At 44.5% G+C, this 23385-nt stretch overlaps 3 protein-coding genes across 44 annotated transcripts in view; 2 read left to right on the top strand and 1 right to left on the bottom strand.

Moving 5' to 3' along the window:
* Positions 1–14705, top strand: part of zmp:0000000755 — a 43760-nt gene extending 29055 nt beyond the window's left edge. For 17 of the 39 annotated variants that reach the window (XR_012389027.1, XR_012389029.1, XR_012389030.1 and 14 more), the window contains 5 exons: positions 87–129; positions 200–338; positions 471–694; positions 823–936; positions 8675–11113. Coding sequence is in view for 21 of the 39 variants with exons in the window: in XM_073920382.1 (XP_073776483.1) it covers positions 87–129; positions 200–338; positions 471–694; positions 823–936; positions 8675–8790 (636 nt within the window). In the remaining 18 variants the exon portion in view is untranslated. Of the gene's footprint in view, positions 1–86; positions 130–199; positions 339–470; positions 695–822; positions 937–8674; positions 11114–13260 lie in introns of those variants that run through there. The other 22 variants (XM_073920384.1, XM_073920379.1, XM_073920378.1 and 19 more) reach the window with 11 other exon arrangements.
* On the bottom strand, positions 10665–20143 carry mrpl2 (mitochondrial ribosomal protein L2). Of its 3 annotated transcripts, XR_011005846.1 has the most exons (8): positions 20010–20073; positions 16804–16882; positions 16577–16733; positions 16298–16439; positions 15977–16203; positions 13244–13317; positions 10969–11460; positions 10665–10921 (listed from the first exon to the last, which is right to left on the bottom strand). XR_011005846.1 is itself a non-coding variant. In NM_001327785.1 (7 exons), the coding sequence occupies exons 2-7, from the start codon at positions 16873–16875 to the stop codon at positions 11248–11250; spliced, it is 885 nt and encodes a 294-aa protein (NP_001314714.1). In that variant the 5' UTR covers positions 16876–16882; positions 20010–20143; the 3' UTR covers positions 10665–11247. The 3 variants fall into 3 exon arrangements, 2 of the variants coding, with proteins under 2 accessions (NP_001314714.1, XP_068069022.1); NM_001327785.1 differs by having other exon boundaries at positions 10665–11460; positions 20010–20143; XM_068212921.1 differs by having other exon boundaries at positions 10665–11460; positions 16816–16882.
* A 406-nt stretch (positions 20144–20549) lies between these two features.
* The window catches only part of klc1b (kinesin light chain 1b), a 29583-nt gene continuing 26747 nt past the window's right edge, over positions 20550–23385 (top strand). Inside the window, exon 1 of one of the 2 annotated variants that reach the window (XR_012388446.1) lies at positions 20550–20630. The gene's annotated coding sequence lies outside the window, so the exon portion shown is untranslated. 2 annotated transcript variants of the gene reach the window in all.

Below are 23385 nucleotides of genomic sequence, written 5' to 3'. Positions count from 1 at the left end.
GTATGTGTGTGTGTGTGTGTGAGAGTGTCGCTGCTGCTGATCTGGGTTCAGTGATGCTGATTGGCTGTCTTCACTGTGGTCTGCAGGTGGTGAAGGTGGGCATCGTGGAGCACAGTCTGTCCACATCAGGTGAGCTCTGGTGCCTCATCTGCATCTCATGTTTATGTGTGTGCGCTGTTAACGAGTCTTCTGTTCTCAGTGGACTCTGATGATGCCATGGGCGGAGGAGTGGGCGTGGCTTCTCCATTCATGATGCAGTCGGCGACGCCCTATGGGAGGGAGATATGTGTGACTCCACCCCCCTCACCCTCTGCATGTGCGGTTTTCACTGGAGTGGGGTATGACATCATCATCACGTGGTACACCTATGTGTGTGTGTGTGTGTGTGCAGGTCTCTGTGCACCCACTGCGAGCTGACCGGTTTGCAGGTGGATTGATTGATTGGTGTGTGTGTGTGTGTGTGTGGGCAGGTCTCCGTGCACCGGTGGCGAGCTGATGGGTCTGCAGGTGGATTATTGGGTGTGTGTGAGCGGGGACAGGAAGCGTGAGGGGGAGAAGCGTGAGGTGGGCCTGAAGAACACACTGAAGAGTAACTTCCGCTCGCTGCAGGTCAGCCGTCTGCCCAGCGGGGGCGACACCGCGCACACACACACACTCGCCATGACCGTCGTCACCAAGGAGAAGAACAAGAAAGGTCTGACATGTGTGTGTGTGTGTGTGTACAGTGATTCAGTGAGTGTGTGTTTCTGTGTGTGTGCAGAGATTTAATAAATGTGTGTTTCTGTGTGTGTGTGTGTGTGTGTGTGTGTGTGTGTGTTTCAGTGATTTTCCTAAGTAAGAAGCCGAAGGAGAAGGAAGTGGATTCTAAGAGTCAGGTGATCGACGGCATCAGTCGGCTCATCTGTACAGCCAAACACCAGCACACCATGCTGAGAGGTACACACACCTGTATGTGTGTATTTACATATACATCTATATATTAGGGCTGCAGCAACAAATCAATAAGTCACTGTGCTGCGCGATGCCGAGATGTTTGATTATTAAAAAACAGTTAAGTTGAGTGCGGAGTGGAGTAAACAAGCAGTGATGCAGATTTCAGCGCCTCAGACAGGGGTGAGGAAGAGGCAGTTCAGCTGGTAAATCACTACACAATACTGCTTTAGTTCCAATGAGGTGAAGTGAGGACCGTAAAGTCCCTGGTCCTGTTTTTACTCGTTATCGAGCTTGACAAGCATGACAGGTTATCGTTATGTTAGATTTTGCTGTATTTGGCTTAACCGTTCTTGGGTGGCTCGCCAATGTATTAGATTACTCTAATACATAAAATAAGTAAGCTGACCAAAGTTCTTACGGAGAGAAGACTTTATTGAAGACAATCAATAGTGCAGTTCCTCAGCAGTGATGTTAACCCGTCGGTCTTCAAGTAACTTAACTCAAAGTACTGTCTGTGAGACAGTACTTTATATTAGCATCAAACAAACCATTCTGTTTACGAGGCTCAGCAGGACCCTCTTCAGATGTTTCAGCTGTTGTTTTGCTAATACCCATTGAGATTGTAAAAGGGTCATTTAGTTCACACCTATCAGTTTGTGGGGGTCGAGGCACAGGTCACCCCATCATATGACATCAGAGTTTAATCAATGTAAATGCAAGTGAACTAAAATGCACATAATCTTTCAATCCCTCCTCTGATCATATTTGATCATAAAACAAGTTAATCATGTATACAGAAATCTGCAATACAGGCTATATAACTTAAAGTGACAGAATAACAAGGCATGGTGAAGCTTGCATTTCCTTAAATGCCTGAGTCCATTTCTATTTGAAGTTGTGATGTTGTGGAAGTAGCGGATGTGGTTGTGTTCTGTGAATGTTCAGGTGTGTTCATCTAGGTGTCTGGTGTTGTGTGTCTCTGGTCATCCTCTGGAACACCTGCAATCACACAAAAGAGAAAAGGGAAACGTATCTTGCCCAAAAAAAGATTTTAGAGAAATTGTCAAACTGCCTATAGAAACTATAGAAACTGTCCCTATTTAATATTGACAGGACACTACAGTGTTTATCAGTGGTGGTTAATGTCTTCATCCTCAGGCGACAAGCTAGAGCCTAAAAACCCTAGTCCCGCCATATCTGGACTCTGAAAAACACTACTGTCATCTATCCCTCGTCTCTAGGCAAACTCACGTTGATCCATTCATCAAGTCCCTGAACTTTATTTATTGAATCAGATACTAAAACCTTCTCATGTGAGCTCTCACACCTAGATTTTAATGGTAATATCTGAGGTTGTCGTATCTTTATCCATTTTCTGGGCTCTAAACTATGGCCCCTCTTCAGAGGTGACAAAACTTGATTATTGTCCTCATGTACTGCCAGGCTGAGTCTTGCTTTGTTTTGGACAAGGCTGTCAGATGTCAGATTTTCTGTGGACATGGGCTGGCTTAGGGCATGTTCAAAAGGGCATAGTCTATTTCCATCTGTACTGCATTGGTTGCCATCATGCAGTTCTATTGCACCGTCCATCAGCATTTCTTTGGTTGAGTTTTCATTTGCAGTCTGCTTTCTGTCTAAGACTGATCGGTGGTCTTGCTGAAGCTGTCTTAATGCCGCTGTATGTTCACCTCTCTCCTTTACGGCTTGTTTGGCAACACCATCTACTAGGACATCAAACTTGTCTTCATCTGTTGAGACTTCTGTGTCAGCTTTTATCTTACTGTTTGCATACACATTCAGTTCATCAGCTTCTGGAAAAGACGTCACTAGCTGGTGCTGCAGAGAGAGGTTCTTCAGTTTCCCTGCGGCTGTACAGCATTTAGCAGAGTCTGTTTTTGTTGTATTGTTAGCTGCTGAAACAGCTTGAACAGGTGGTCATCATCCTTGCTTTGATGTTTTAAACTGAGCTTGCACTCACGGGCCCAGTGTCCTTCTTCATTGCAATTTCTGCATCTTCCTTTAGTTCGTAGTTTTGAGTATCCCATATACTCACGTTCTTTTTGCTCATCCTCAATTGTTCTGTTCTTGTAAAACAAACTTTTCGATTGCAAAGATCTGAGTCTGACATCTTGTGCTCTCTCCAGTTTAGCTGACCATTCAACAACCTGGATGAAAGTTGTTACAGTGCTGTCCCAGTCATCATACCTGATTTTAAGATCTTTAGAAATCTCAGGATTGAGTCCATTGACAAATGCTGTTTTCAGGGGAATTCCAGTGTCTTTGTCAAGATCTTCACTTGTATTCAGACCAGAATGTTCTGTCCATATTTGTCTGAAGCGTTCTTCAAACTCTGCAACACTTTCTCCAGTTTTCTGCATGCATGAGGTAATTCTTGCCCAATTGACCTCTGCAGGTTTCAGTTCAAACAAGAAGTTTTTTATGGCTCCCCATCCATACTCTATGTTTTCTTGTGATTCACCAATCCTTCTTTCAACACTTTCTGTTAGTCTCTTTTGGTCACTGTCTCTTAGGGTGACATTAAGAACCATCACACCGTCTAGTGGATGTAAAATGTAGATTTTCTGCAGTCGTTGAAGAAACTGCCAAACCTTTCGTGGTTGTTTGTATACATCTGGCAGCTCTTTTGACCATTTGTCAACTTGCTCTGGAGTAGCTGGATGGTATGTCCTGTATGGAACATACTTCTTTACCAATTTTGTCACAGTGCGAGTTAGTCTCTCTCCATTGTCTTCATAGCCCTCCTCATTGTCAATTTCAACGTTAGTCCTTCTGTGTTTGACAATCACAGGAGCTAATCTAATCTTTGAGTTCACTTGGTCATGAACACAGGTGTTGATGGAAAGATCAGCCTCACTGTCAACAAAGCTGCTTGAAAATCTTGATTCCAGCTGTTTGGAGATCAAAGTCAATAGCTTGTTGTTTTCATTTTCCAGTCTTTCTTTATCCTTCTTTAAGTTTTGCAATTGTTCAGCCAGTGCTCGAACTTTGACTTTCTCTGCTTTGTTCTCACGTTCCAATCGGTCAGTCTCACACTTATGCTCATGTTGAAGAATTTGCTTAACCAAAATCACAGACAATCCATCCTTCTTGGTGGTTGTGCATAAGCGCTGTGTCTTTCCATAAGCCCTTTTAATGTCCGGCAATGCTCATAATCCACTCTCTGAGTGCTTGATACTGTACTTCTTGCACACGTCATCACAACACTTCCTCAGTCCCAGCCTTTTGTCCAAATATGCATTCAGATTTTCCAACATCTGATCAATGGTAACACATGGAGGTTCTGTTCCATGCTTTTCTGATGTTGGTCTCAGGGTAGCTCCATTAGCATAGTTCCTTGCAGACTCAGCCATGGTAGGTACAGGACACCCTCAGAGGTGTGAATACAGAACAAAAGGTGTTAGAGATATTAAAGGTGCTTATTCAAATTTAAATGAACAACAGTCTGTTATACTGAAGACCATTTCAAATACACAGACAACTCCAACTATTGTTTCAAAGCTAAAATAGTGGCTAATAAAATAGCACTTAATTCTTTCAGTCCCAATTCTTATTTGGCTCCTGACAATCTTAGAACAACTGTATTCAACTGTTACTTTTACAATCACAACAAAAAATCTATCAAGCTGTTTCTAAATTATCTTAGTGATTCGACCAGAATAATTCTTTAATAGTTTCTACAAACTCTACAAAAAGATCAAATCCAACTTTTGTTTCAAAGCTAAAATAGTGATTACTAAATTAGCACTTTATTCTTTCAGTCCCAAGTCTTATTTACTTATACTCCTAACAATCTTTGAACAAATGCACTGAACTGTTAATTTTACAATCTCTACAATCACAACAGTGAATGTACCAAGCTCTGCTTGTACGCTGTCTTAGTGATTGGACCAGAATGATTCTTTAACAGTTTCTACAAATTTCAGAGAAAGTCTCAAGCCTAAAATTGTCTGAAAGTTTCTGCTTACTAACAATTCTTTCTGAGCATTATTTTAGAAGGCTAGGTAATTTTTTCAGATTTGTCTCTTAAACAATGTACTTAAATCTTACTGTATCCTTAAACCTAAGGTAAACAGCTTACAGTTTCATGCCATCATATTTTAACACAGTTTCAAAATTACAATAATGGCTACTGAATTAGCCCACAGCCAAGAATTCCTAATTCTTGCAGCAATATCAGTCTCAAACTATTTCTGTTTGCTTTATATGGCTCCTAACCATCTTTGGACAAAGGAGCTAAACTGTTATTTTTCAATCTCTACAATCACAGCTGAGAATGGACCAAGCTCTGCTTCTGCATAATCTTAGTGATTGGACCAGAATGATTATTTAAAAGTTCATACAAACTCCAGAAAATGAACCAAACCTACAATGTTTTTAAGATTTCTATCACAGAAGGCTCTGTTACTTTCAAAATTAAAATAGTGGCTACTGAATTAGCACCCAGTCAAGAATTCCTAATTCTTGCAGCAACATCAGTCCCAAACTATTTTATGGCTCCTACAGTCCCATGGGGAAATGGACCAAATTATTTTCAACAATTCCTACAATCTCCATGAGAAAGGACCAAATTGTTTCTTAAATAATTCCTACAAGTACCCTGAGAATGGACTAAGCCTAAAATTTCCACTGCTCTTTCAAAATCTTTTGATAAATGGACCAAATTGTTTCTTTAACAATTTCTGCAAATATCAAGTAAAAAGCCTGAAATATCAGCAATACTATCACTGTATTTAGTTTTTTACTGCACTACATATACAGGTCGATCTGCTTACTTTAATGGTCACTTATAAAAGATGTCTCTTTTAAAGGTTCTTTAAGAGAGCTGATAAGTTTCACTCACCAAACTAGGATCTTTGAGATGAGATCCAGTTGATTAAAATAAAGTGTGTCCACAGATACAATATGTAGATCCAGGACTCGTCCACAAACAAAATCCGTTTATCTTCAGCTTTAACTGTAGATTCTCCAAGATTCTTCAGTTCATTTCTTGTTGCAGTTGATGAGTTTTCCTCTTTTCAGTCTCTCCTGGCTGGCTTCGCCAAATTGTTAGATTTTGCTGTATTTGGCTTAACCGTTCTTGGGTGGCTCGCCAATGTATTAGATTACTCTAATACATAAAATAAGTAAGCTGACCAAAGTTCTTACGGAGAGAAGACTTTATTGAAGACAATCAATAGTGCAGTTCCTCAGCAGTGATGTTAACCCGTCGGTCTTCAAGTAACTTAACTCAAAGTACTGTCTGTGAGACAGTACTTTATATTAGCATCAAACAAACCATTCTGTTTACGAGGCTCAGCAGGACCCTCTTCAGATGTTTCAGCTGTTGTTTTGCTAATACCCATTGAGATTGTAAAAGGGTCATTTAGTTCACACCTATCAGTTTGTGGGGGTCGAGGCACAGGTCACCCCATCATATCACATCAGAGTTTAATCAATGTAAATGCAAGTGAACTAAAATGCACATAATCTTTCAGTTAGCTTGTTAACCCTTAGAGCAGCAAGTGAAAAGTGTTTAGTTTGAGAGTTTGGTGTGTTGGCTGGTGCTGAGCCAGAGAAAGACGTGTCATATTATCACAGTTATGCAGCATTTTTACCGCCCAATGCTTATTTTATGTTTTAGACATGTAAATACACACAAGTACTAGTAAAACAACACATTCAGAGTTTGTAAAACCCACAAGACAGGCTAATAATCCATTCAAATACAATTTGTGGATGTGTTTTATTTATATCAGATCACACAGCGAACATAACAATAGTTCAGTCTCTTCTTCTCCCAGCTGGCCAATAACTGATGAATGTACGTGCTGAATCCCGCGTCTTCTGCTTTTATCAATGAGTCAAACATGGTAGGTAAACATGGCGATGCCCATCTCACGTTATAGATCAGGGTCAAGATCATCTATACGTCTTTTAAACACTCACTGGAAGTGAAGTGGAATATCCGCTATTGATGACGGAATAAGCAAGCGTGTGGATATGCTGAATTAAAAGAGAAAAGCATAATAAAAGGGACACATCTGTCAAACAGCGCTATTGTGTCAAATCCTCAGTAGTTCGTTCTTCCAAGTCTGATCTTTGGGTTCTCTGTATTGAGAAACAGCCCTGGTCCAGAGTCTGTTAAACTCAGCAGTGAAAGGGTTAATAACAGCAGTAAAGCAGCGCTGGTGGAGTCACTCTGCATTGAAGACTACAGACAGGTGTTTATTCACTCGCCTCTTTCTGAATCCTTCATTTCTCCTTCTGTTGTCATGTAGAGCTGCACTGCTAAAGCTTTTCTTTCTTAGTCATTTCATCTCGTTTCCAGTCCAAATATCTGAACAATCTTAAATCAGGACTAGACGAGAGAAATGGCATAAGCAAATGAAGTGATGCTTACTTCTGCTTAAGGTTATATCTCATTAAGATCATTTTTCTGACCCCATTGGCAAATAATTTAGCTTGTTTTAAGCAAACAATCACTTCCAGGGCTCAACAATAAGGACTGCCCGATGGCCCGGGGCCAGCGTGTGAGATGCTCGGGACAGTAGACAGGATCGTTACTGGCCCGATCGGGCCACTGCTGCCTTGTCACTAAAGTTTAATTTGCCTGTGACTATTTGTCAATTGCATGCAAATACAGTTTTAGAGTTGAGAAACAGTTTGTGGTTTCAAGCCTTCAAATGCTACCTTCTTGGTTCTTCTTATCTGATTGGATGTTGTGAGCATGTTATTAGTACAGCGAAGAGACAGCAACATGGCGGTAACATCAAATGATGATGCTAAAGGAAAACATTTGTTTCTAACGTCTTGGAGCAGACATATACGAGCGTACACCATGACTAAAAAAATTAAGTGATGTACAGTTTGCCGTCAGTTTGGCCGGTCTTTAGCCATCTTTTATTTCAAAACACTTTGAATTAGATTTACAAACATTTTGACACATTTTTGCTTTATTTGTGGCTAAGAAATAGCTTTAATTTTTTTTTTGGTGGGGCCAGTGAAAATATTGGCAGGGCAAGTAAAAATCTGAACCACTGGTCCGATTGGGCCAGTAGAAAAAATCCTTGGCGTTGAACCTTGACTTCATTTGGAGGTGACTTTTGAGAAAACAATACATGCTTTCTCATGCTATTATATCTGTCTAGAACAGGCATGTCAAACTCAATTCCTGGAGGGCCGCATCTCCACACAGTCTAGTGTACAACCCTAATTAAACACACCTGATCAAACTAATTGAGTCACTCAGGCTTGTTTGAATCCTACAGGTAAGTTTGTTGGAGCAGGGTCGAAACTAAACTGCAGAGCTGCGGCCCTCCTGGAATTGAGTTTGACTTTATATTTTTATTTTTATTTATTTTTTGGTTATTTGGATTGAAAACAGGACAACACTACTTCATTTTTTATAATAATTATTATTATTATCATTATTACAACAGATCAGGGATGAGCTTTTTTGAATAAAGGGTTGTAAATGAATGCTTTTCATGTTGTTTTTTTATCCGATTTATCGAAAAAATAATCAACAAATTATTTGATTATTAAAATAATTGTTAGTTGCAGCCCTAGTATATATATATAGTGAATTGAATATATATACACAAATTAATATACATATACTCAAAATAAACATGCACACTGCACACATATATGTACGCTTCTGTTTTGGATTAATGCTGATTAATCTTCTGACAGCAGCACTGGATGTAAAGTAAAGTGTGTGTGTGTGTGTGTGTTTCAGTCTGCATTGATGGCGTGGAGTGGAACGATGTCAAGTTCTTCCAGCTGGCGGCGCAGTGGCCCACACACGTCAAACACTTCCCCGTGGGTGTGTTCGGCTACAGCAAACCTGTGTGACTGTGTGTGTGTGCACTGACCAGAGGCGCTCGGTCAACAGGTTCCCATGGAAACCCACAGTCGGCGCTTCAGTCGACACTGTCGGCATCAGCTGTGTTCTAGCCGTGTGTGCTGCGATGGCCAGCGGGAGGCACCTTATCATTTCTGTGAAATCCTGTGTAGAATGCTGTCAGGTGCATGATGGGAAGGCGAGTGTGTGGAGCCAATTGAAACAGATTTTGTAGCTCAATTGTGAAGTGTTTTGGTGTCTTTGTGGTGTTTTGTAGTTGCTAAAGCACAGAGTCAGACGAGCAGGGGTATTACAGCACACACACTCATTCATCACAGGACACGGTCGGGGTCCGTTCACCCAATTAACAGCATTCTGGCATCATCTATTCATCCTTTCTGTAGGTCAAACATTATGAGCCTCTGTGTTCTGTTCAACACTAAAGAGAGAGAGATTTTGAAGAATGCTGTAAACCTGTCACCATTGACTTCTGTAGTACGTTTTTCCTGCTGTGGAAGTCGATGGTTACCGGTTTCCAACAAAATATCTTCAGTGGTGTTCAACAGAAGGAAGAAACTCAGCAAGGTTTGAAACACACCAATAGTGAGTATTTATCGTCGTCCACGCCGCACCACTGCGCTCTCAGCTTTAATGAGGAGTAATGAACGACCAGATGTTGAATTATGGAGTTCATCATGCCAATATTAACGCTCTAGTCCAGATTATCAGGGATTCTAATGATACTTTACATTTGTGTTGTATTTGTTATCGCATTATTTCACGCATGTTGTTAATATTCAGCTCTGCTTTATTCATTTCATGCTCATCAGCTGGCCGTCGCTTCGTTTAAAGGGTTAGTTCACCCAGAGATGCTGTTCCAATCGTCCGCGGTGTTAGCTCACCTTCAGGACATCATGAAGATGTTTCTAGAGCACGTCTGTGATAGAGATTCTGTCAAAGCAGCCTGAGATGCATGAGGATCTAGTGTATGGACTGCTCACGCGTCTGCATCACAGCTGAGGTGCAGACAGTGAAGCGTAGTGTGTGTCACTTCTCAGGTGTGTGTCAGTTTCTAGTAACCCCTCATCCGCAGGTGATTATTACTTCTCCTCTGAGCTGCTGACTCCACTGTTGAGATGCCGTGTCCTCCTCCTCCTCCTCCTGCTGTCATGTTCTGACTGTTGTATCTGTAAAGTGGAGTGATATGGAGCTGTAATGTGCTCTAAACCTGCCGGATCTACTTTAGCTGTGCCTTTATCTGACAATAACCAAACACCTGAGAGTGAGCGTCAGTCAGTGTTCAGCAGAGCTGTACTATAGGGAAAACACACTCATAATGTTGTCTCAGCAGTAACTGTAGTCAGTCAGAGAGCGGCAGTGTTAGTGTCATACTCAGTGTTGTGAACGGGTCTTTATCTCCATCATCACTGTGTTTACCGCATTAATCTCTTTCAGGAGCATTTCCAGCCCGTCAGAGTTAGTGTTGTGCTCATGTTAGTGTTCGGGTCTGAACGTGTGTGTTGAATGTGGAACTCATTAAGAGAATCAGCACAGCCCTGTTAGAGCACGCGCCGAATTGGATTTATCCATCATTAAAGTGGATTTGTAGACACCCTTAATGCCATGAGCTTTAGACTTTGCCCCTAGATCATCCAAACAGAGCCCTTAGTCAATAATCTCCAATAACTGATGTGTTTTCTCTTTGCCATGATGACAGCACACACTATCAGACTGGTTATTCAGACAGACACCAGCGTTCAGCTTACAGTGACATTTACAGGCTTCACTAATGAGGGTAATCAGGGGACAGCAGTGGTGTGTTCTGTAGACAATCATGAAATCATCAATCATGTCTAAAGAGGATGAATAACACTGAGCTCAAACATCATCTCCAAAACTGCCTTTATTCCACACATTAAAGAGAAAACTGTGAGACACAAGCCTGATCTGCTAAACAGCCTGAACAATAAGCTGATCTCAGAGGAAAAGCTGACTCTGTTCATGCAGGATCTGAGTCACACACTGATCTTCAGCACACAGATACAGCAGCTCCGCTCAGATCCTCACACTTAATATTGTCATAACATATAATATTAATGCGGTCAGGCTGATGGTGAACCCCTGTGTGTGTGTGTTGTACACCTGTGTCTGTCAGGCTGAGGGTGAACCCCTGTGTGTGTGTTGTACACCCGTGTCTGTCTGTCAGGTGTGAGTGAGCCGCTGTGTTTCAGGCTCTGACTCCACACTTCAGCACAGACCCTTACTGTTAGAGAAGAGTTCACTGTTCAGTGTGTTTCAGACGCACCAGCTGATCAATAAAAGACTTTCAGCACAGCCAGAGTGTGTGTGTGTCTGTCTGTGAGAGATTGTCAGTGTGGTTCTTTCAGGATGTGTGTGTGTGTCCTCGTGTGTACTGCTGCCGTGAACAGGTGTACACACAGCGCTCTGATCTGTGTGTGTGTGTGTCCTCATGCGCGCGCTGATGCAGTGGGCAGGTTTATGTAGCTCTTCATGGCGGGCAGCGGTCTGATCTTGCGTCCTGCCCAACCGCCCTTCCTCTGCCAGCGGCCGCTGCTCGGTCTGATGCCCAGCCAGCGGTTGGTGCCCGCTTTACCTATGATGCGCTTGTTATGATCCACATTTGACACGCGGCCCACTGTCGCCACACACGTCTCCAACACCTGCGCGCACACACACACACACACACACACACACACACACACACACACACACACACACACACACACACACACACACACACACACACACACACACACACACACACACACACACACACTTTAGGGCATCTTCAAGACAAGCAGAAAATTTATCACTTGTGTTCAGAAATAATGAAGAAAGACGGATTTTAACAGCCATATGCATGAACAATACACAGGCAGAATGATGAACTGAAGCTTTAACTGATCTACTTCAGCAATCTGCATAATGTAAATCAAGACAAACACAGCTTTCACTCGTTTGACTCTTATAGTGAAGGGTAAACATCAGGGGCCTCATGTATCAACGCTGCGTACGCACAAAAACTTTGCGTACGCCAGGTTTCACGCTCAGAATCGCTCACGTTTGGATTTACTAACGATGAACTGAACGTGGGAATGTGCGCAGCTTCACGCAGCTTCATGGCTGGCGTACGCACATTTTTTGTGTGTGTCTGTTTTATTTCCATTGGCGACTCCTAGAGGCAGTTGTGTTAAATTCCTCTCTACAAAGTGTCTGATCCTTGCAATGGCAGCTGTATGAGACGGGTTCATCTAGCAGGTTTATAAGGTTTCCATACCATACAGTTGACCAGCTAAACATTAAAGCACAATTTGCAGCGGTCGCCTGTTTTCCCAATGTAATCTGAGCTATCTACTGCACACACATTGCTATAAAGACACTATCTGAAGATGAATTTACATGCGTGAGTCAGAAACATTTCCATTCAATAAATGTGCAAACAAAATATGATGCACAAACTTATTGATGATTCCTACTTGTCTTTCTCGTGATAAATAGTGGGCAAAATCTGATATGTAGCGGGGGAAAAAAGAGGAAAGAGTTCATCAGACACTGGATTCGAGTCGAGTTTAAGCTCGAACGTGTCAAAACATGTTGAAATGCGTCTTACAAGTAGCGCCACTGAGACTGTTAAGAGTACTGCAACATTTTACAGATATAAACCACACTATTTCCTTTTTTAATGCACTCAGTGCGATGTTCAGATTTAACTGTGTTAACCGTATCAGCTAAACTCTCCCACTCTATTTTTTTCTTTTGTTGTTAATTCCGGAGAACAAACTTGCAAATAACACCGCTTTTCTCCGGTCTACCTCTGAAAGCAGCACCTCCAGTTCACATTCTGTTCAAAGTTTCTCCTCTTGTTTGCTTTTGCCGTTGCTTTTTCGTTGGGTTTTGCCATTAGCATAGTCATTAGCATATTCATACAGGGGAGGAGGCAGGGAGGGGTTTTGTGCTCGTGCATGTTGCGCTCAGTTTCACGTTCATTCGGATGTACAAAAGAATATGCGTGAGATTCCTCATGTACGAAGACTTGCGTGGAAATCATACTAAAACATTGCGTACGCACAAAGCTGTAAATGTGCGCACGCAGAAAAAAATTCAGATGTATGAAACACTGCGTACACACATTTACAGGTTTGTGCGTACGTAATGTTTTAGTATGATTTCCACGCAAGTCTTCGTACATGAGGCCCCTGGACAGGTGTGTGTTGCGTGTGCAGAGTGTGTATCCAGCAGGGGGCGCCAGTGTGTGCAGCTATAATCAAGCACAGACTCCCTATATGGACAGAACACATGGCAAATAAATCATGTGTAAGTGCATGTCTGATCCTCAACATGAAGCTGTGTTTGTCTGACTGCAGTGTTTGCTCAAACTTGTGATATTTTGATGATGAAGAGTTTTGCTGTGGGCGTGATGTAAACTTGTCTGTTCAATCTCACCTGAATCTGGTGTTTAGAGGGAAGCTGAATGATGGCGGTGCCGCTCACCTTCCGCAGCAGCACTCCACATGTTCCTGTAGACCAGATCATCATCATCATCATCATCATCTACTGCAGGTTCACCCATTCATTAAGCACTTTCACCACAAGATGAGCACAGCGCAGGACATACCAAACAACAGAAGATGCAGAAACAGCAGTGAGATGATCAATATAGCTAAGACTGACGAGACGCTCAGCAGAGGAACACTGAGGGAAACACATGAGCTGCTGAAGTAAAGGGCTAACCGGTGAGCAGGGCCATATTCCAGCACCCTCCACCCAGAAGCAGCATGAATCAGAAGTTTCCAATAAACTCACACCATAATCCTCTGGGGCTTTACAGGCGTGCAGAGGAGCAGATCTCTCTCCAGCAGAGCAGGCCTGGGTGAAAGCGTGGCGTCCTGGTCAGATCACTGAACCTTCACCATTCCAGTCATTCATTTTCAGCTTAGTCCCTTTATTAATCTGGGGCTGCCACAGCGGTATGAACCACCAACTTATCCAGCATATGTTTTACACAGCGGCTGCCCTTCCAGCTGCAACCCATCTCTGGGAAGCATCCACACACACTCATTCACACTCATACACTATGGACAATCTAGCTTACCTAATTCACCTGTACCGCAGAGGAAACCCACCTGAACGCAGGGAGAACATGCAAACTCCACACAGACCCAGCCGAGACTCAAACCAACAACCTTCATGCTGAGGCGACAGCACTACCTACTGCGCCACTGCATCACCTCCATTCCATTCTCAACCTGCATTATTCCTATTTATTCCTCCATCCATGTACATCTCTACAACTTTACCCAGAACTAGAGGCTCTATGCTGTTATTGAATAAATAATTATGTTATGAAGAGGTATTCAGGAGGAACAGGCTTTAAATATATCACAAAAATAGAGCAATTCTGAAGAACAAACCCAAATACATGAGCATGTGTGTTTGTCTGATCGGCTCTATCACACACTCAGCGCACATCAGTGTGGGCAGATAGAGGCTTCACACAGATTAAATCATCTGTAATGATGGTGCAGCATCTGCTCAGGGGGTCTGCAGGGTCTAATAAACTCTTACATTTCAAAATCTAAATTTTAGGCCTTAAAAAGTCTTAAAGTGTCTGAACTATTGTGTTGTTGGTCTGAAATCCCTCTAAACAGGTCTCCACTTTCCTCTGTCCATGAAAAGCTACCCAATCTGGCCAACATTCATCCATTCATCATCACTCCAAGCTGTAACAAAGATTTATTTATTAACTCTGTTTCCATATATAGACATGCTGTTTAATCATCTTCCTCACTGTAACATTAGTTTTCAATGTTTTACCCAGTGTTGGTGGTTATTAATAACACATGTTATGTAATAATAGAACTTTTGCCCTGTAATGAGTAAAGTATCGCATCACTTTTAAAATCAGCCGTATTATTGGAGTGAGTCTTTACTCTGCTGAATTGGCTTAAACACAGTATATTGCAGAATAAACGAGAGCTCAGTCAGGCGGAATCACAGTCCACGAGAGAGCATGCAGCGACGAAACAGACGGCTCACACTCATCATCATCATCATCATCAGGTGTGTTCTCCACAGCAGATGGGTCAGTGTACTGTTCTACCGGCTGAATCTACTCACTGATACGGGTTTATTTCCAGGCACAGGGGATCCGGTATGATAGTACTGAAGACACAAACCGTTTCACGACAGCTCTGCTCAGTTTACTGAACTGGTCGACCGGTTCACTTAGAAGATCCGGTTAAACCAAACGATTGAGGAACTCTTGACAACTGCAGGAAACACCACATCGAGAAACAAAACCTGCATGCAGAGCACCACACCTGCAGCTGTGATGGACACCGGCTCACCTCCTCCAGGTACATCCTCAACTCCACTGAGGTAAATATAAAGGTTAGTGTTGAGGAGACGCTGCTCTGCGCTCGCTCATACAGTCAGAGTATTCCTCTTACAGCAGGTGATAGACACATCAGTGAAGGCAGGTGAAGCGCTTTATTCAGTGTGTGCAGATTCTGATTTAGAGAGGTTTAGATCCTCTCACTGGTCATCTGCTATTCAACATGTTCACACACACACACTCACACACACACACACACTCAGCAGTAGCAGACAGACACACGACAGCACATGCGCTCAGTACTCTGTATATTCAGCTCTGGGCAGTTTGTAGTGCACTACTGACAGAACATCTCTCCACAACACTGATTAAACTGGGCCACAGAATAACGTGGTCCGCGTGTAGCCTGTGCAGGTCTGACACTTCATTCATAATGCTCTGATATTAGACTGGAGGCCTGCAGTAACCCTGCTGTTGATGCAGCGGGAGCAGAGGTGTTGCGCTGGTGACTGCAGTAAACACAGCAGCGCAGCAGGAGTGTGTGAACCCCTAAACTACAGCACACCGACATTCACAGATTCAGCAGACGACTACACTGTACTCGATCAACATCGAGACAACAGTCAATCGCTCATAACACAGCACTGAACACCTGCAGTTCTCCAGCTCACAGACAGCCTGAGAGAGGAATCGAGATATGAGGAGTGTGCAGTGCAGTGCAGTGCAGGGGTTTGAGAAGCTGATGAAGGGCTCCGCTCAGATTTGCTGGAGGAAGAATCGCAGCGCCACAGCCTCCTCTCACACTCCTAGTGTTCATCAGTGTGTGTGTGTGTGTGTCTGACCTGCGGCCCGGATGTACTGCGCTCCTCTGCCCGGGAACAGCTCCAGGTTGTGTATAAGTGTGCCCACGGGTAGCGCGCCCACCGGATGGGCATCTCCCTCCTGCGCCAGCACCGCCATGCGCCCGATGCCCCGGCAGCTCTGGATCAGGTCTCCCGCCTCCATGTTCTGGCTGGCGATGATCCAGCGCTTACGGTTCCCTCCGGCCACCAGAGCGATGTCTGCGGACCTGACCAACACACACAGACACACACACACACACACATCAGCGTCAGTCACACACACACACACACACAGGCAGGCAGAGGGGTGTAGACGCTGACCTGCAGGGGTCGTACCGGACCTCCAGCACCTTCTCCACCATCACCGGCTGCTCTTTCCCCGGCTCACTGCGCAGACGCTGGAAATCAATGATGCGGTGCCGCTGCTTGTGTCCGCCGCCGATACCATGGGTCTTTATCCTGCCTGCGCACACACACACACACACACACACACACACACACACACACACACACACACACTGAGCACATTTCCATATAGAGCACAGGTCTGACACTCATGTACTGCACGTGTGATGATGTGGTGGTGGTGCGGCGTCTGACCCGTGTGGTCTCGTCCTCCAGTCTTCTTCATGCCGATTGGCCGGATGGTGTATTTCTCCCTCTGCTTCCACAGCGTGCGGTTCTGCAGCTGACACACACTCGTCATGAAGCCGCGGCAGCCAACCAGAGCGCTCGCAGCAGCCGAGGGTCCCGCCCACTGAGGACACACAGCAGGGCTCAGTGATCAGCCAATCAGATATCGATTATGGAGAAGATGAAGAACTGACCTGAGAACTGACCGTCCGCGAGCCCGACAGACACAGAGCCCTCAGAGCAGACGACAGCAGACCCACACTCATCCTGGACCTGAACACAATCAATAATCAATAATCAATCAGACACTGAGCCCTCAGAGCAGACGACAGCAGACCCACACTCATCCTGGACCTGAACACAATCAATAATCAATAATCAATCAGACACAGAGCCCTCAGAGCAGACGACAGCAGACCCACACTCATCCTGGACCTGAACACAATCAATAATCAATAATCAATCAGACACAGAGCCCTCAGCGCAGACGACAGCAGACCCACACTCATCCTGGACCTGAACACAATCAATAATCAATAATCAATCAGACACAGAGCCCTCAGAGCAGACGACAGCAGACCCACACTCATCCTGGACCTGAACACAATCAATAATCAATAATCAATCAGACACAGAGCCCTCAGCGCAGACGACAGCAGACCCACACTCATCCTGGACCTGAACACAATCAATAATCAATAATCAATCAGACACAGAGCCCTCAGCGCAGACGACAGCAGACTCACACTCATCCTGGACCTGAACACAATCAATAATCAATCAGACACAGAGCCCTCAGCGCAGACGACAGCAGACCCACACTCATCCTGGACCTGAACACAATCAATAATCAATCAGACACAGAGCCCTCAGCGCAGACGACAGCAGACCCACACTCATCCTGGACCTGAACACAATCAATAATCAATAATCAATCAGACACAGAGCCCTCAGAGCAGACGACAGCAGACCCACACTCATCCTGGACCTGAACACAATCAATAATCAATAATCAATCAAACAAAGAGACCTCAGAGCAGACGACAGCAGACTCACACTCATCCTGGACCTGAACACAATCAATAATCAATAATCAATCAGACACAGAGCCCTCAGAGCAGACGACAGCAGACTCACACTCATCCTGGACCTGAACACAATCAATAATCAATAATCAATCAGACACAGAGCCCTTAGAGCAGACGACAGCAGACTCACACTCATCCTGGACCTGAACACAATCAATAATCAATAATCAATCAGACACAGAGCCCTCAGCGCAGACGACAGCAGACCCACACTCATCCTGGACCTGAACACAATCAATAATCAATAATCAATCAGACACAGAGCCCTCAGCGCAGACGACAGCAGACCCACACTCATCCTGGACCTGAACACAATCAATAATCAATCAGACACAGAGCCCTCAGCGCAGACGACAGCAGACCCACACTCATCCTGGACCTGAACACAATCAATAATCAATAATCAATCAGACTCAGAGCAGACGACAGCAAACCCACACTCATCCTGGACCTGAACACAATCAATAATCAATAATCAATCAGACACAGAGCCCTCAGAGCAGACGACAGCAGACCCACACTCATCCTGGACCTGAACACAATCAATAATCAATAATCAATCAGACTCAGAGCAGACGACAGCAAACCCACACTCATCCTGGACCTGAACACAATCAATAATCAATAATCAATCAGACACAGAGCCCTCAGAGCAGACGACAGCAGACCCACACTCATCCTGGACCTGAACACAATCAATAATCAATAATCAATCAGACTCAGAGCAGACGACAGCAAACCCACACTCATCCTGGACCTGAACACAATCAATAATCAATAATCAATCAGACTCAGAGCCCTCAGAGCAGACGACAGCAGACCCACACTCATCCTGGACCTGAACACAATCAATAATCAATAATCAATCAGACTCAGAGCAGACGACAGCAAACCCACACTCATCCTGGACCTGAACACAATCAATAATCAATAATCAATCAGACTCAGAGCCCTCAGAGCAGACGACAGCAGACCCACACTCATCCTGGACCTGAACACAATCAATAATCAATAATCAATCAGACACAGAGCCCTGATGGAGTATAGACTAACCTGCACATTATTCAGACACTAGATGGCGCCAGTCATTCAGGTGATGTTTGTAGCCAACTAGAACACAAAAAGCAACCACCTAGCAACGCTTTAGTAACCATTCAGAACATGCTAAGAATGCCTTAGCAACCACTCAAAGCACCTTAGCAACGGCTTAGCAACCACTGAGGACATCCTAACAACCACCTAGCAACACCTTAGCAACCACCAAAAACACCCTGGTAAAGGCTTAGAAACCACTCAAAACACCCTAGCAACCACATAGCAATGCTTTAGCAACTAATCAGAACACCCTAGCAACAGCTTGGCAACCATCTAGAACACCCTAGCTTCGGCTTAGCAACCACTCAGAACAACCTAGAAACCACCTAGCAATGGTTCAGCAACTAATCAGAACACCTTGGCAAACACCTAGCAACGCTTTAGCAAACACTCAGAATATCTTAGCTACAGCCTTAGCAACCACTTAGAACACCTTAGGAACCGCCTAGCAACGCATTAGCAACCCCTCAGAACAACCTAGCAACTACCACAGAACATCTTAGCAGTCTCCTAGCAAGGGCTTAGCAACCTCATAAAACACCCTAGCAACTGCCTAGCAACCACTCAGAATATCCAAGCAACACCGTTACAACCACCTAAAATACCCTAGCAACTACCTAAGATCCACTCAGAACTCCCTAGCAACATCTTAATAACAAATTAGAACCTAGCAACTACTTAGGAACACCTTAGCAACCTCCCAGCAATGACTTAGCAACCACTCAGAACAACCTAGCAGCATTTAAGCAACCACATAAAACACCCTAGGAACCGCTCAGAATACCCTAGCAACCACCTAAAATACCCTAGCAACTGCCTAGCAACCACTCAGAATACCCTAACAATACATTTCCAACTACCTGTAACACTCTAGCAACGCCTTAGCAACCAAATATATTGGCTAATGGCCCATGTGACAGGCGAGTCCCGGATGAGCTTCATCAGTTATCAATGCTCAGATGTGACGCTGGAACAGTGATGAAGCTGCACATGGAGGACAGCAGAGCGCCTACAGTGATGAGAACAGAACAGTACACCGCTCATCATCATCATCATCATCATCATCATCATCACCCTCCGCTACATGCTGATATCTGCGCAGAACCTGTGAGAATCAGACCTGATCCGCGCAGGAGAGGACAGCAGCGGTATGTCTGATGGAGATTCAGCGCTATAAACACACATAATGTCAGCGAGGAGCGCGTCTGATCACTCACCGCGATGATGAAGGAGCATCAGTATAATGAATCCACACAGGCTGTCCTTCACGAGCTTCACGCTGCCGCGGCGCGCTCCGATCGCGTCATCAGCGCTGCTGCTACAGCCCGCGCATGCGCACTGCCTCCTGCTGCTCGCACATCAACACATCTAAATTAAATATATCGCTATATTAATGTTGATAGTTTACTATTAGAACAGCAACAATTCTGCTGATAATAATGTGTCATATATTTTTAAATATAATAGCGTCGATATGTCATAGATTGAGTAAAGCTGAAGTCTACGACAGTGTTTATTACAGCTCATCAGTTCTCTGTAGTCCACACTGCAGTCTGCGCTGGTGTTGCTCACAGACTCCAGTGTTACGGTGATGAGTGTTATCAGACATATTCGATATCCTCTGACTGCTTTATTGATGATCTATTATGGGATGTCTCTCTGAATAGTGTTGTTTATTGGTTGTGTTGGCCACGCCCGTATGAAAACCGCCGCCTGGCAGAGTGACGTCATTTGTACCGACGCGGCTGTGCGTGTGCGCATGCGCAGAGTCACATCCACAGTGGACATCTTGGAATTAAAGGGGCTTCGAGAGAGCCCGGACAAAGCGACAGATTCAGGTGTGTGAAGCTGCTGTAGAGCGCGCGCGTGTGTGCTGAGGTGTGTGTGTGTCCACTGGTGATGAGTTTGTTTGCTTCTGCGGTGTGTGTATGTTTGAGCAATGATTAGGCGCGTTGGCGGTCTGTGATGAGGTGTGTGTGTGTGTGTGTGTGTGTGTGTGTGTGTGTGTGCCAGAGATCGTCAGTGTGTGCGAGTGAGAGAAGGAAAGTGTATGTGTGTGTAAGACAAAGAGAGAGACCGTGTGTGTGTTTGAGAGAGATAGAGAGAGAGTGTGTGTGTGTGTGTGTGTGTGAGAGTGTGTGTGTGAGAGATTGTCAGTGTGTGTGTGTGTGTGTGTGTGTGTGTGTGTGTGTGTGTGTGTGTGTGTGTGTGTGTGTGGAGTTTTTATTGTGTGGTTAATCAATCATGATGATCAGACTCTGATATGATGGCCTGTAGTGATTGTGAAGCCTGCAGGTGTGTGTGTGTGTGTGTGTGTGTGTGTGTGTGTGTGTGTGTGTGTGTGTGTGTGTGTGTGTGTGTGTGTGTGTGCAGTACAGATCATACATCTTGGCAGTTGAAGTCCCAAAACACACTTTTGCCAATCAGCAGTCAGGGGCGTGTCTAGTATCTACAGCTGATATTAAGGGGTGGGCGGGGTCTAGCGGGTGATGGGCGTGTCTGTTTCTCAGCTTTGGACTGCTCCATCATCATAATCCACACTGGTGTCACTCTGCTGTGTGTCTGTACTGGTGTGACCTGTCCGACCGGTTCTGTGTGTGTGTGTGTGTGTGTGTGTGTGTGTGTGTGTGTGTGTGTGTGTGTGTAGCCGCTGCATCAGGGGTGTATACACTGTGTGATGATCAGACATGTAAAGAAGCGAGCGACTGCTCCAGGTTTTAAAGTTCTGTGCAGAGAGCTCATGTTCTGATCCTCGATTGGTCTCGCACAGTCATGTGATGTGATTTCACAGGTCAGAGTTCACCAAGCCTGAACCTACCAACACAGTGAACTGTGAAAGTTGCTGCAGGAGCTTGTGTTTGCAGTCAGACGCATTCGTCTGTGTGTGTGTGTGTGTGTGTGTGTGTGTGTGTGTGTGTGTGTGTGTGTGTGTGTGTGTGTGTGTGTGTGTGTGTGTGTGTGTGAGAGAGAACGCTTGCGCTCTTCAGTTGTACCTCTTACATCATCATCATCTCGCCCTTCACACTCTCTCTGTTTCGCTGCATGTATACACACACACCCACACACACTGTGCTGCTGGCAGCATCACACACACACACACACTGTGGTGATGGAATAAAGATTTTCCAGCTGAAGCGGCTCTGGCCTCTCTTAAAGAGACAGTAATAGCTCAGTGACCCGCTCTTCATCATCAGCATCCTCATTTCTCTGCGAACTGAAGCTCAGATCAGTGTGTACAGAAAGCGTGTGTGTGTGTGTGTGTGTGTGTGTGTGTGTGTGTGTGTGTGTGTGTGTGTGTGTGTGTGTGTGTGTTTGTGTGTTTGTGCTGAAATAAAATGGACTGAGTAAAGATTTTGCCGCGTGTGCGTGCATGCATGCGTGCGTGTGTGTGTGTGTGTGTTTCTGTAGAGCTACTGCTTCTTCCTCTCCCACCCATCTGTGTGTGTGCAAGGGTGGGACTGATGACGTCTCTCTCTCGCTCACACACACACACACTCAGCAGTGTTCAGATGGCTGTCAGCTGTCGTGTGGATCAGTCTGCTGTGTTTCACCAGTGTGTGTGTGTGTTAATGTTAGATGTGTGTGAAGTTTTGTGTGTGTGTGTGTGAATGTGTGTTAGTGTATAAAGTTGTTTATGTGGGAATATGAAGTGTGTGTGTGTTTGTTAATTTGTAAATTGTGTGTGTGTGTGTGTGTGTGTTGATGTGTAAAGTCTTTTGTGTGGAATTGTGTGTTTTAAGGTGTGTGTGTGTGTGTGTCTTCATCATCATCTTCATCAGTTTGCTCGTGTGTTGTGCTCTTCATCAGGCTGTTATGAGCATCAGTTTTATGTAAAGGGTCAGTTCACTGTAGAATTAAACACTGTCTGTTCACTCTTCACTCATCCTCCAGTGTTTCCAAAACTGCAAGAGTTTCTTTCCTCTGTTAAACACAAGAGCAGATGTTTTGAAGAATGCTGGAAACCGGTAACCATTGACTTCCATAGTAGGAAAAACAACTGTCAGTCAATGGTTACCGGTTTCCAGCATTCTTCTAAACATCTGCTCGTGTGTTCAACAGGAAAGAAAGATACGGTTCAATAAATAAATAAATAAAGGTTAAATGCAAGTCAGGAGTGAGTAAATGATGGAGCATGTTGAGTTTTGGGTGAGCTGACTCTTCAATTATTAGTCTATATTCCATCATCTGTGTCAGATCTGCTCTTCTGTCCTCATCCTGCACTCATCAGCCACACGTCACTGAAACACCCTCAGCTGCGCACGCGTCTGAACATCTGACCCTCACCTCAGCCAGAGAGAGGATTAATCCAGTCATATTCACAACTGATGAACTCATAATCACATTCATTTCTCATCATCATCATCATCATCATCATCATCATCACAATCGCTGATCAGAACTGCTGTAATTAAAGAGTGACCTCATAGAGTCAAGCGCGGCTCAGAGAGTGTGTTCACTGCTGGATTCACAGCTGCTCTGGACAACACTCACACACTCACACACACTTTGATTGACATTCTCCTGCTGTACGTGTCATCAGAGGGGGAAAGCCCCACCCACATCAACACACACTCACACTGAAGCACACACACT

This window comes from Danio rerio, chromosome 13 (assembly GCF_049306965.1).
Source record: "Danio rerio strain Tuebingen ecotype United States chromosome 13, GRCz12tu, whole genome shotgun sequence".
Classification (NCBI taxonomy): Eukaryota; Metazoa; Chordata; class Actinopteri; order Cypriniformes; family Danionidae; genus Danio; species Danio rerio.
This window is presented reverse-complemented; position numbering and strand designations above follow the sequence as displayed.